Genomic DNA, 12214 nt, shown 5'->3' on the forward strand with positions numbered 1-12214 from the left:
CCAAGGCTGCTCTACTTCACTGACAGTCATTGTCTTGATCCACCACTTACCAGTGTTCTTCCATACAGTCCGGACCACTACTCTTCACCATCATCCCTATCCCCTTCTGCCACCTCTTGTTGTAATTCTGCACCACCACATCATTTCTGCTGAGCCAATGTTGCTATTTTTCTCTTACTTCTCACTCCCTCTCTCATATCATCCCATCACCGAGTGCCATAATACTGTTTTCCCGACTGCTATCTTCACCGCTGTTCACATCTTGCCCTCTGCCTCTTGTTCTCTTCCAGCCACTTCTTTTCTTCCTCCATTCTGCTCTACCAGTCTTTATCGTCTTGACCTGTTGCCCAGCATCGATGACCTGTACCAACATCTATCAAAACTATTTTCTTCCGTCTATCCAAAAGTGCCACACCTTTTGTTTTTTCATCTACATTGTCTGAATTTGCTCCTTAACACCTGCTGCCATCTTTACTAAATGGGCATGCTTAAGAAAAATGGGATGAACACCTTTCAAGTGGGATACAGAAAAGATTGTTCAGTGGTTCAGGGGAAGCCACTAAAAGCATCTTTTGAAAAAAATGAAAGTTGTCTACAAATAGAAAAAGTAGAGAATAATGTAAATGTTGGCAAGTTGCATGTAGACAGATAACACATCAGGTCAGAAAAGACTTCAAGGAACAGCTAGTAGAAAGAATCAAAAGTAACCATAAATCTTTCTTGAAACCTATCAGGAACCTGCTAGGTAGTATATAGGGCAAATCGATGATCAGGCTATAGAGGGAGCACATAGTGAAGATACGACAATTGCAGAAATCCTTGCCTTTCTGTTAAGAGTGGCAGAAGCCAGAGATCATCATGGTAGAACCCTTTCTTGTGCAGGATGAGATTCATCAATGAACATGTCTGACATTGAAGTGACTGTGGGAAAATCTGTTCAGCTCACTGACAAAATGAACAGTAACTAGTTGCTAGAAACAATGACTTTTGTCCAAGGGTTTTAAAGGAACTCAGGAATGAAATAGCTGAATTACTCTCGGTAGTGTGTTACTCATGCTTAAACCACCTTGGTACCTGAGGAGGGGAAGGTAGTGAATGAATTTTCAATGAGTTTACATGGGTTCAAAGGGAGAATGGACACCTTCATGGAAAAGAAATCTACTGAGGGTGACTAAACCACAGAAACCACATTCCGTCAGGAAGTCCCTGACCTGAAAATGTTTGAAGACTGAGAGAATATTAATGAAAAGTGTAACATGTTTGCCCTGTTCTTACTCTTCACCTTGACCTATCCCTGAGAGGAGGAGGCTAGAAGAAGAGAAATCAGGGAGAAGTCAGACGATTAGGGTGGCCAATGAGTTAGAAAGAGGAGAGGATGAAAGCCAAATGATTAAAAATATAAAAGCAGGAAATCAGGAAGGGTAACAGAACTTAGCATCTGCAACAGTACCCATGGCTTCCTGAAACGCTAGATGGCGAATGCTGCCAGTGACCCTCGGCACAGAGACATGACAGCACAGGGGAGGAGAAGTAGGCTATGAAATCACCAGAATCCACTTCCCCACAACCAGGCCTCATCCTCCTCCCGGAGCCGCAGGTGGCCAGTTTGACCTAGGATAGATGGAGGAGGAGGTCCTAGGACTTGCTGGGGCTTCATATGGTGAAGGTGAGGGGTAAGTCCAGCCAGAGCCCAAGCAGTTCTGGAGGATCTGGAGGAGGGCTTGCAGCCAGCACACCGCTCCTTGATGCTTATGTCCCCAGTGGGCTGTGAAAGCCATGCTCTCATATGCCAGTATAAGTGAAGTGTGTGCTGTAATCCATCTTCTGAAGGAGGAGGATGCATGCCTAGATAAATGTTGCCTGGTACTACTGGAGCCAGCTGTGACCTGCAGAGCTGTTAGCTCTTGGCATAAGACAGGGAGAGAGTTGTGGTCCAGGCATTTTGGCAGAGCTGCTGATGAAGGTGACAGCAGCAGTCACAGAGGAATGAGTATGTTAGCAGTGGAAGCATAGGTGCTGGTGGTGGCCCTCTCTTTTCTCCTGATTCAGAGGTTTTAGGGATGGAGTCTGAGAGAAGAAAGTCCTAATGTTGCAACCACTGCATCCTCCTGGGGACATGGGTAGGGCTGGTCCTGACTGCTCTGTTTGCTGCTAGAGAGCAAGAGCATCTTGTGTGCTCTGGTCTGTATGGCCCTGTGGGCCTTCACCCCTGTTTGATGTCACCTCTGACCACAGCTCTGACACACTCTCTAGGCTACCATGGACCTCACGAGAACTGCTAGCAACTACTGCTGGCCCCAGAGGCCAGCCTGAAGTCAGCTCTCCCCACTCCATGTGAGGTTTTTGAGCTTCTCAGTTAATCTTTCCTCTGGAAGGGACTTCTGTAATTTTTCAGTGTCTGCTCATCACTCATTGAAGGAGACACATATGAACCCACTGCTCTATGTGTTGGGAGAAGCTGTATTTTCAGCAGATGGAGAAGTATGTCTGGCAATAGGTAGGAACTGGGCTGACCTAACATGACACACCATACTGTGGCATGGAGGAGTGGAGTGGGAGTCTGCAGAAGAGTTTAATCTGGGATGCAAGTTAGGGAGTGGCTGTAAAAAAGATGAAGACTCTAGGAAAAAGCCCCAGTTTCTCTCCAGATAAAGAAGAAAGCACAATCCCTTTATTTATTTATTTAGGTTTGAACAGACTATTACGAGAGATTCATAAGCTGATATAGCTTAATATTGCTCCTGTCATTAATCTCTAGATAGAGTAGGCCAGAGGAAGTGAGTTTATCAAAAGACTGGGAAAAGGCTGGCAGTTACTGAGAAATGCAGCCCCACAGTGCTAGTGAATCTCTATCCTTGATTCGCATTTTACGCTCTTCACAAAAGTCTGGAGACAGTGTTCCTGCAGTCCAGTTCTTGGGAGGAAAAGTAGCCAACGCATAGCTGCTGCAAGATGATTTTCTCTAAGAAAAGAGCTCTCCAGCTATTGAAAAGCAATCCTTGATGTCTGTGGGCTTTCAAGATGATGCAGCCTTGTCTGTGTGGTTATTATTTCACTGTGTATGCATGTGAACTACCTGCTACTTACTGAGCAGGTCCAACAGTGGGCTGTAATGCCAAGCTCTTGAGATGGAGTTTGCTGCTTCAAATTTCTGATCTGGAAATAATGTATGGTAGGAGAGCATAAATGCTGTCCACCTCACCCCTAGAACACAGGTTGCAGTGATTTCTGGCAGTTCATTGATAACTGTTGGGGGGGGGAACGAGGGGGATATTTTGTATTGTTTCTATAGTCAGTGTGGAAAACTTTCTTGCTACACACTAGGCTTAAATGGCTTACTTTCCATCATTGTCTGGGGAAATATGAGAGAGGGTTTTAGCTTTGGATGACTCCTGTACATTAGGCCCTCTGTTAGGCCCACTAAAGGCCAAGGATGACTGGTGGAATTTGAAGCTTCTCAGCCTGAGCATGTGGTATCGAGGTGGCAACAAGTTTCATAAAGGTCAGCCTTCCTCTCTGTCAGGACATGTAATCTGGACTTTATTTGAAGACTTTGAGAGCTAGCCTACCATTTTCATTAAAAGGTAGCTAGAACAATCATCTTTGCTGTTGAATATATCACAATTTATTCTGAACATGCCTAAATTTAACCTGCAGCTGTTGAGTCTTGCTATGCTTTTCTTTAAAGGTTATGATGCCATTAGTATTCTGTATTTTCTGTGGTGTAATTAAGAGATACTAGATCAGTAAGGTCAGAGTAGTGTCTAACTCTTCCCCCATAGGGCATTTTCCTAGCTTCCTAATTGGTCCTGTCATTTAGCTCTGGACCACCTCCAAATTTTCAATGTCCATTCAGCTAGTCCATGAGTGCCTTCATTGATTCCTGCTCCAGGATAGCAAGCTCTGGGAGCAAGGCAGCAAGTATTCACTTTAAGAGCTGGAATTTAATCTGCCTGTCAACGCTGAGTTCCTTTGTGAGCTCCCTTTCCTGAGTCCCAGGTCTTAGGTTCCATTTCTCTTGAATGAAGGTCCTACGATCTCCCTTTCTTCACAGCGTTCTGCTCGCCTGTTCACCAGCCCCAGAGCCTTGCAACAGGCTTGCTTCCACGGAGTTGTGTGGGAAGTGCACAGACAGAAAACAACCATTCAAAACTAAAAATATTTATTTATTGGTAGCGCATCAAAAATGAAGAGGAAATGGTACAAGCAAAAAATGCTTCTGCTGGCAGTTACGCTCTGCCATTAGTCACTGTTAAATATTCTTTCAGGTCGGGCAACAAATAGCGATTTATGGCATTGAGCTAGCATGGTAGATCTCGCACCCTAGGAGATTCCATGGACATTACTGAGCATTCTTACTTTGTCTTAATATGCTCAGCTAAACATTTGACCCATGCTGATCTGAACGAGTCTCTCAACTTTAGCTACTGATCTTCTTGCCATTTGCAAATTGTGTCAACAATAATTTTTATAGTTATATTTCCTGATGCAAACATTGAATAGCACTGAGCTCCCTGTGAAAGAAGCACACACTTTCAGCAGTGACTGATGTTTCTTTCTGGACAATTATTTTTTGAGATTTGTGAGTTAGCCAATAATTATTCCATATAACACAAATCATGATGTTTATATACATTACTATTTTTTCCTGGAGAATGTCATGTTTACCTACAAATGTCTTGGTTTGTTAAATCTGCAATCAGTACTTTTATCAACCAAATTATTATTTTGTAAAAGAACGAGTTAGGTATCTTTCTCATATCCTTTAAAAAATAAAACCACATACTAAATTATTAATTTCATTTTCATTTTTGAAGTCTTTGTTAGCTGTCTTGCGGTAGACACTCTCTTGCCTATGAATATTATTATGGAACCATCTAAGTCACCTCTGTCATCTTGCTTATTCTCTGTGAACACTGGCACAATTTTAACACTTTTCCAGTATCTTGGGATTCCTCTCCTGGTCCAGGGTTTGTAAATATCTGATTCTAATGGACTCAATACCTCCTCAACCAAAACTTCTATGATGCTGAGGTGCTAATTTTCTTGGCCTATTGATCTGAAAATACTTAAGCTTAATAGATACTATTAGAAACCCTCCTAAGTTTATAAATAGACTAGAAAGCTGTTCACCACCCTCATGTAATCTGAATAAATAATTCTGCTTCTTTCTGTATACAAACAAATATCCTCTCTGTATCAAAAAATCTCTATCAGAAATCTCCTCTGTCAACAGTTTTACCTATATCCGGTAAGGGTCTAGGCCATCACTAGAATTGCTTGGTTCCCAATATACGTTGTAAAACTCCTTCCAAATGCCTTTAGTGCTAGCAGCAATCCAGTTTTTCCAGATATTTTGAACACTCCTTATCAGCTTGTACGCTTCATTACTTCTTATGTATGTTGTGTGCCATATAGCTTCTTTCCATCTATACCTTCCTTTTCTTTTTTTTTTTCTGTCGGTTATATACAAGATTTCTAAGTGCTACCTTCAAATTCCTGTCAGACAGATGAAGGTTAGATTTCTGCCTATTTCAGAACTGTAGAACCACAGATGTTCTTGTAAACTTCTATTAGCGAAATTTCTGTTAAATTTTGTTTTAACTTTCTGTTACAGTATTTTCATCATATTTTTGATTGCTTTGCTTGCAGTCAGTTTAACTTGTAATTTCCTCACTTTGGGGATTTACTCTTTTGAAGCATCAATTCTGCATACATATTTACGCATCCCTACAGACAGTTAAGACTCATACATACATACAAGAATATCTTCCTTAAAAACTTGCCTTCTAGACATTAATCAAACCTATATATAGCTATAGACATACACCTATATGCAACATGTGCATATATGTATGTTGAATTCCTATTTATAAAATGTGCATGTACTCATGTACAGTCATACAAATGCTCAACTATACACAGTGTGCTTTTTTCTGAAACTGGAATAGAAACATTTCTAGAAATGTATGCACGTTGCATCTAATGTGGCATCCGAGCAATGAGCTGAGGCTATCAGTGTTTGCTCTACCACGACGAAGACATGCTTTTCTGTGACTCCACGTCTCTGAAGCTGCTCAGCTCCTCCATGAAGGAGAGCCCTGCCCATACTGACCAATAACTCTGTTAATATTTGGGCAGAGCTGGCTCTCCTGAGTAGGATATATCAGGAAAAGGGAGACAAATGAGTGTAGGAAAGGGCTTCTTTTACTCTGAACCTCTTAGAAGTTCCTCAGCCTTTGGTTTAACTGAAAAGGGAGAAAAAAAGAGTAAAATTTAGGTAGTGGTATAAAACATTACCTGCATTTCACCAGAAATGATTGGGGAAAAGCACTCCAGCCCTGCAAAGAGGCACTCTAAGGAAATAAAGACTACTAGCTATGGGACGATCTGCTGCTTATTACCTTTCCAGCTGCGTCTTGCACAAGGGGAATAAAATCAGAGGACGAACTAGTGCTCTGAGATGCCCCAGTCCTTAGCTGAGCACTACTATGTAACTATCAGGAGGCAGAGGCAGGAGCTTACCCTGCACACCCTTTTCCCTTTCTCCTCCCCATCTTCTGCTCCCATGCCAGCCCTAGCAGTCACTGGCCTGTTCCCTCAGCCTCTTTAACCCACTGAAACACCCAAGAACTAACCAGTGTTTTGATGGCTTTAATTTCTGCCATTTTTGGTGAGCTGAAGTGGTTCATGGCACCTGCCAAGTGTTTGAGCCAGGAAAAGTAAGCAAGGGGAGCACACTGATGGGGATGAGGGGAGGGGAAGAAGAAGGGAGCTAGACCCCCTTGCTGTCACCAGTGCTGAGCTGATAATTCAGCTCACTGCATCTTGTGAGGAATGAAAGTCTCTTGTGAGCAGGTTTCCAGCCTATGCTCTCCCCGTTTCCCTCCAGGGCATCCTGAGATATTCTGACCTCCTCCACAGAAGAGGAAGACACCCCGTGTTCCCTCTCTCATACTAGAGAAGTGGCTCCATGTAACAGATTCCTACCTGTCCTTTTCATCCTGAGCACAATGAAGAGGACAACGACAAAAATTACAGTAGCAAGGATGCCTCCCACCAGCCCTTCCAATCTTGTTTTTTCTGTTGAGGAAAAGATCGCTGATGTTATGTTGATGCTTGAGCAGCTGGACAGCAAGCAAATTATCACAGTTAAACATGTTCCCCCAGGGACTAACCATGCACATGCTCTTGTCAGGTATACAAATGGGACATGAAACCTGAGCTAAGGCCATCAAGACACAGGGCCAGTTATACTGGCTAGACTGACGTGTTGTAACTCGTTAAACTGCAGTTAACTTGATTGCTTGTTCCTGTGGGGTCAGGAGGAGACAAGAGCAATCTCCCATCAGGAAAAAGAGTGAGAACCCCAAGAGCATAGCAGGTTCCATAGGGAAAAGCAGTTTTTTATGCTGCTGGGACTATAGTTTCCAAGTAGACCCATCCTCTAGTTGAACATCAGGTTCAGCTGGGTGCCTGAGCCCTTGAGGAGGTCCAGATGTTTTGATTCCCATCAGGGGTAGATGAGGTAGCAGGAGGTCAGGGCTTACCTGATGCCTTCAGATAGGCCCTAACAGAGATGGGCTCCTCCAGGGCCACATGTGAAACATGGCAGCTGTAGGTGGCTGGTGCCTGCACTGTAGCTGAACTGATGCTCAGGTAGGAGGTGATGCCGTAAGTGCCATCTTGGCTTCGCTGGTGGCTGGAGAAACGTGCGCTTGAGAGAGTGATTTCTGCTTCATCCTCAGCAGTCTTCTGAGTCCAGCTCACGGAGACATCCAGGGGGTAATAGCCAGCAATGTTGCAGGTCAGAGTAGTAGTGACATCTCTCTCAAATGACACATGTGCTGGAATCACACGAACTCTTGGGGGCTCTAGCGGAGATAAACAGGAAATTAGCTTGGTCAGAAACTATCAATAGGATACAAAAGTTCCTGTCCACAAGGGAAGGAAGATGAGTTGTCCCCAATGAATGTTGGGGGCAATGGGATAAGGGTGCAGTGTAATGTCAGCCCCTGGGGACCTAGATTCCTGTTGCCCCCAGGTTGCCTTCCTCACCAACCACCTGCAGCTGGATGATGTGCTGGATCTGGTGCAGTGGGGTGGACACCAAACAGATGTATGTGCCCTCATCTCCCACGCTCACTCCTTGCAGATGAAGTGATGCATTTCCATTCCCCAGCAACTGTGCCAAATCCACATGGACTTTTGGCTCTGCTATTGGTCCTGTGCTCCCTGCCTGGTACCGAAACAGGCTTCGCCCACTGCCTCGATGCTGCCTCTTCCACTCCAGAGAGGACAGCAGGGAGCTGGGAGCCAAGGCAAACTGGCAGTCAAGGATGACTAAGCCGCCAAGGCGGGTGCGCAGGGAAGTGTTGCATGACGACGATTGAAATTCAACTAGAAACAGAACGAAAGACATAGGCAAATAGAGTGTTAAACAGATATGGTTTTAAAGAGAGCACTCTCTGGCGGGAACTACTCACACTGAACTTCCTACTCAGAGAAGGCATGCTGCACAGTCCCCCAAGGCCATATGGCCTGAAGAGCAGGAGGAAACTATCCTAGTGGGGTTACCAGGGCAGAGAAACAGGTGGACACCAAGTACAGGGCATGGTCTTGAAGGACAAAATGCTTGCCACTCTCAGGAAATGGCCAGAGCACATGAACCTCTGAGAAGAGGGATGAGAGGGGCAAGATTATCCGTGAGGAAGGGCCTTTACAAAGGAACCTGCACAACAGAGCCCTTCCTTCCCTACGTGACTCCTCTCAGCAGCTCTAAGGTACTCGCAGGAGGGTAGGGAATGGGGCTCTTGGGGAGGTAGGCTCTCTTCCCCTTGTGTCCATCAGGGCATCTGGTCACCTGTGGTTAGCACTGTTCCCTTTTTGCTCACAGGAATCCTCAGCTTTGGGTGCAGTATTGCATCAGGCTTCTCCTGCGCGCTGCTGCAGTGGGGACCTCTGAGCAACAGGGCAATACTGATCCCGCTGGAGAGCCGCAGAGTTCCTATGAACCAGGAGGCAGGGCAGAGCCCCTTGCCATGCTGCTGGGAGTTGTATGGGGAGATCTCACAGTTCACCTCCTCCCTGTTACAGTCGGTGTGCAGCAGGGACTCCGCGTGTGGGATGGATACCAACAGGGCTGTGAAGATAGGAGAGAGAGATTTAACCATTTGAGTCCAAATGAGGAAAGCAGATGAAAGCTGATGAGACATACTTTGGAGACGCACCATGTGCTGCCACAGTCAGTCAGAGCCCTGCAATGTAATGTTAGGCTTACCAAATGAAGGCTTCGAAAGAACATCAGATGTTTGTCATGATTGTCTTACGACCCTCTGTCTGTTCATTGTGTTTTATCCTACCAGATTGTACAGAGTTCACTCTAGGCAAAGGAAGCTGCTAGGAAAAGAGAATATACAGAACAGATTTCTTTTAGCTAACTCAACAGAGTAACCTGTGCATATGAAATATCCACCAAAGACTAGCAATATTTATTCTTGTTAGAGATGAGTCCAGAAGCAAAGGAGATAATGAAGCTTCACTGTTAAGCAAAAGGAAAGGGTGGCAAGAAGGCAGGAGCAGCTGGATGGAGAGATCGTCTATACCTATGCCATTTGTCAAAACGTAAGCGTAGGCATAAGCATCCTGGTGACCTACATGTTTTCTATCCCTACTGCTGGAAACTAACTCAGTGTGGAGAGGACAAGCTGTATTTATGATGCCTGATAGCAGATTTGCTGCAGTGTGCTTGAACTCATCCATATCTCATCCATCCATACTGTGTGAAGGAGAGCTTGGACTCACGTTAATGCAGGAGGGAGGTGCCTCAACACAGTTTCCTAATGTCTTCCAAGAATTCCTTCCTTAAAATCTCAATTGCTGAGTTTAAGAAATTGTGTGTAAACTTTAGCTGCCACTCAAAAATTATTTTTCTGAACTCAGTTAAAGGAAAATCTTGAAGGTAGAACCCCGGTGATTGTAAATGGTCAAAACCCAGGAGGCAGGTCTCTTACCTCAGCTATCCAACTCACCTGAAGCTTCAAAAACAATGCGAGGAGAGGAGCCAGCATTTTCCTGTGGCACTACGTAATCAGTCGCCTCACCCAAGCTCCCATCATCTCTGACACTGACATTCCTCAGCACAAGGAGAGCAAGGTCCTTGGAGAGCGAGCCACCAAAGGCACCTGGCGAGCCCTTTGGATCGTCTCCCACGTAGAGGCAGTCCAGGACTATATCCACTGTTTGAAATGGAGGTGCTGCAGTGGGATCTTTTGTTGACACTTGAGGGAGGGGAATGAACCACTTTCAAGGTCTGCATGTGCACATATGCACAAATCCCACTACATCCTTGTAAGAAAGAAATTAATCCTACCCTTTCTCTAGGATGGAGAACAAGGATAAATAAGCACGAGGCCGTGGGCTGGCTGCTTCTTTAGGGTTCCTCTTTTGATCCTGACCAAAGCAGCCCCTCTGTTTCTCTAGTATTGTACCTCTGACAACAGAGGGAAGCAGCTGTTCAGGAGTTTTTACTTGGAGACCTCCATTTAAGGACTAGGGTTAGGGGATGTAAGCATGGGATCAGCCCTTTGCCACTGCTGTTGGAGCCTGCTCCAGTTTCCCAGAAGGTCCATCTTGCCACACTCCCTTAACTCACCTGCATCCAGACCAAGCAGGCCACAGAAGAAGAGGAGCTTCTGAATCATCCTGTCCTTGGGGGAAAGGGGTTTCCAGATGGTCTCCAAGCCCAGAAGACCATACAGGAATCAAACCTTGCCCTAGACTGCTGACAGGCTCCTGCTTTTGATTTCACTTTCACTCTGGCGACACAGCAGCAGGAAAAAAAAAAAAGTTAACTCTTCCTTTACCAAACATCTGAGTCTGAGGGCTTAATGAAGTCTTGAGACAGCAGAAGAGTGGAGTGCTATCGACTGGCATCGAGGGGCATCCCCAGACCTGCAGGTGTTTTTTTTCACTGAGTCCTTCTTTAAAAGTCTGTGTCATGGCAGCCTCTTCCCAGTGTCCTCCTACATGCTGCCTCTTTCCTTCTGCACTCACTGAGCCCCTTGCAAAGCCAGTGACTTCTCTGTGCGTGAGCCTTTCTGCAGACTTGTGCTTCCTGAGAGACTTTGGGGTAGAAGTTGGTTTGTCGGAATTTTTTTGGTTGATCCCTCTCTAACCGAAGGAAACACTTGAAAAGTGGTTTGATCTGAGGCACTATGACACAGCACTGAGAGCCTGGCAGGATGCTGTCCTGGTGCCAGAAACAAGGCAAGCTTGCGCTTAGTGGGAAAAAACATCATGGAAAGAAATCAAGCTGCTGCACAGGCATAACGGGAATGGATGAGTTCTGATGGTATTTTAAATACTGCCTTTTTCTGCCTCTCTGCGTTACAGTGAGAGAAAATGGTTGCTTGTCTTCCTCTGTGTTCTGTTCCTCTCTGCACAGTCTTTCTAGCCCTGGCAGTGACGCAGCTTACTCTTGCCATGGGCTGCTATCATCACGTACACATTCAAGCAAGTCTCGATGCAGATTTACTCCTTGCATCTCAGTCCCATCCTCACTCACCACTTCAGTCCCACCACTTCAGTCCCACTTGGAACAGAGTCATGAGGAACATTAATTCTTCCTACTCCTCGAGGATTCCTGAATTTAGTCTCGGCTTTTCTGCTCTTGGCAGCTGCACACCTCTTCCAGACTGGCTTGCTGTAGATAGACAGGCATATACAGACAATACCGACAACAGGCAGGCGAGCCCACAGCGAAGCTCAGACAAAGTACGCTTGTCATTTTTCCCGTGTTGCGAGTCAAGTTACTGTGACAGTCTGCTGGAAGTGACGCCCCCTCCTGCCTCTTCTGCGTTGTATTTCTGCTTTAGGAATCAAAGGAGCCTCTTTGTTTTATGACCCATGGGGTTTCTGCGCTCTGCCTGTCTGGCTCTGGGAGCGGACGGCCTCCTCGAGTACAGCTAAGATGGGCTGAGAGAAGAGCCCATCCTGTGCCATTGCCCCACAAGCTGGGGCTGCTCTGGAGAGTTCCTGGAAAGCCATCGGGGCAGAGCGCAGGCATTGCCGCTGCACCTGCGCTCGGGGCGAAGGCTGCAGCTCTCCCTGCTGGGGCAAGGCTCCTTTCCCTAACGTGTTTCTCTAGCTGCTCCCGTGGGACCAGGACTGCACTCGGAGCCTACGGGAGCAGATTGGGCCATTAGCTTTTTAA

The 12214-nt window shown here is 45.7% G+C and overlaps 1 protein-coding gene across 2 annotated transcripts; it reads right to left on the bottom strand.

Annotated features, from left to right (window-relative positions):
• Positions 1–4145: 4145 nt before the first annotated feature.
• Positions 4146–12113, bottom strand: TAPBPL (TAP binding protein like). Of its 2 annotated transcripts, none has more exons than XM_062594480.1 (7): positions 10655–12113; positions 10032–10238; positions 8864–9142; positions 8059–8400; positions 7551–7874; positions 6991–7083; positions 4146–6248 (listed from the first exon to the last, which is right to left on the bottom strand). In XM_062594480.1, the coding sequence occupies exons 1-7, from the start codon at positions 10701–10703 to the stop codon at positions 6208–6210; spliced, it is 1335 nt and encodes a 444-aa protein (XP_062450464.1). In that variant the 5' UTR covers positions 10704–12113; the 3' UTR covers positions 4146–6207. The 2 variants fall into 2 exon arrangements, with proteins under 2 accessions (XP_062450464.1, XP_062450455.1); XM_062594471.1 differs by having other exon boundaries at positions 10032–10280.
• Between the last annotated feature and the right edge of the window lie 101 nt (positions 12114–12214).

Source organism: Rhea pennata, chromosome 1, assembly GCF_028389875.1.
Source record: "Rhea pennata isolate bPtePen1 chromosome 1, bPtePen1.pri, whole genome shotgun sequence".
Taxonomy (NCBI): domain Eukaryota; kingdom Metazoa; phylum Chordata; class Aves; order Rheiformes; family Rheidae; genus Rhea; species Rhea pennata.